Genomic DNA, 1,647 nt, shown 5'->3' with positions numbered 1-1,647 from the left:
TAATATACAGATATATACAGATATATACAGATATATACAGATATATACAGATATATACAGATATATACAGATATATACAGATATATACAGATATATACAGATATATACAGATATATACAGATATATACAGATATATACAGATATATACAGATATATACAGATATATACAGATATATACAGATATATACAGATATATACAGATATATACAGATATATACAGATATATACAGATATATACAGATATATACAGATATATACAGATATATACAGATATATACAGATATGTCTATATAGTATATATTATATAGACAGATATATATATATATATATATACATGTATATTATACAGACCATCGCTCGGTAAACTGAAGCCCCTGAAGGAGTCAGTGAAGGCTCTGACTGACCGTTTGGAGAGAGCGGTGTCATTGGAGCATTTATTAATTTCCGATTTTTTTCTGAAAAAGTATACAAACCCGGTAGTTTCAACCCGGTTAGCGGTACATATGTATTTATGGCGAGGAAGCGACACAAAGGCTACACACTGAAGATATATATGTGTAAATATTATGTATATATCCTGTAGTGTGTACTATATATACCCACTATCTATTTCTATATGATAGTAGTGGACAACCTCACATACACACAATAGCCTATGCACAGGGTCTAGAAGTGATCCCTACATGCGACCATCTAGACGCCTAGTTTGTTGCCGTGTACGTAAGGCTGCACAGACCTACACGCCCATGTGTGCAAACAACATAGTTTAAATATCACATCCAAGGAGAACTGTCTTGAAACAGTTCTATCGGTATAAGTGTTTGTGGATATACACATAAATATTTAGCAACGGTGCGTGTATGTGAATAACACAATCAAACAAAATGGCGACTATACCTAACGGGCAACCGTCGAGCGCAGATAGAGACAGGACCGTGCACTCTCACCAGCACTCGCAGGGATCACAGGACAGTCAAAACAATGTGTCGTCATGGAAACGCGCTACACCCTACACACGTCCAAACGAGAAACAGGATACAGATAAACGGCATGAGAACGCAGCTCATGAGCAGTCTCAACAACAGTCAAAGGGACCGGAAGGAGCGGCAGACAGGGAAAAGAAGCGACCATCTGAAATGGTTTATGCATCAGATTTAAATTGCAATGATAAGTACAAGTCTACGGTGCCTGATATACCGTTGGACCCTAAGATGATAGAATTCCCGTTTGATAGGCAGCGATTCTTTAAGTATAGAACAAGTACGCTGGAAGCCAGGCGTAAGTTTCAAGTACACGAAGGTACGATGGTGCCTGTAGGACTGGAGCTGATTGATCCACATGCGTACGTTGGCAATATGAATGGTAAGTCGACTGGGAGAAAATTATTTCTAACTTTGATGTTGGCTGTGTATATGACACACATAGACACACGTACGCGCAAATACATATGCCCAATTTTTTATTATGTTACACTCACACACAAACAAACACATACATAGTAATAAACACACAACTAAATATATATATATGATATGGATACACACATACACATAGCTATACTAACACACACACACAAACATACTGACACACACACACACACACACACACACACACACACACGACACACACACACACACACACACACAC

The 1,647-nt window shown here is 37.5% G+C and overlaps 1 protein-coding gene across 1 annotated transcript; it reads left to right on the top strand.

Annotated features, from left to right (window-relative positions):
- Positions 1-567: 567 nt before the first annotated feature.
- SARC_15630 (hypothetical protein) lies at positions 568-1,362 on the top strand (the record flags this gene model as incomplete). Its single annotated transcript, XM_014290255.1, has 1 exon — positions 568-1,362. A coding segment is annotated over exon 1 (478 nt), but the record flags the coding sequence as incomplete, so codon positions are not given.
- Between the last annotated feature and the right edge of the window lie 285 nt (positions 1,363-1,647).

The sequence above is a fragment of the Sphaeroforma arctica genome (genome assembly GCF_001186125.1).
Source record: "Sphaeroforma arctica JP610 unplaced genomic scaffold supercont1.6461, whole genome shotgun sequence".
Classification (NCBI taxonomy): domain Eukaryota; class Ichthyosporea; order Ichthyophonida; genus Sphaeroforma; species Sphaeroforma arctica.
This window is presented reverse-complemented; position numbering and strand designations above follow the sequence as displayed.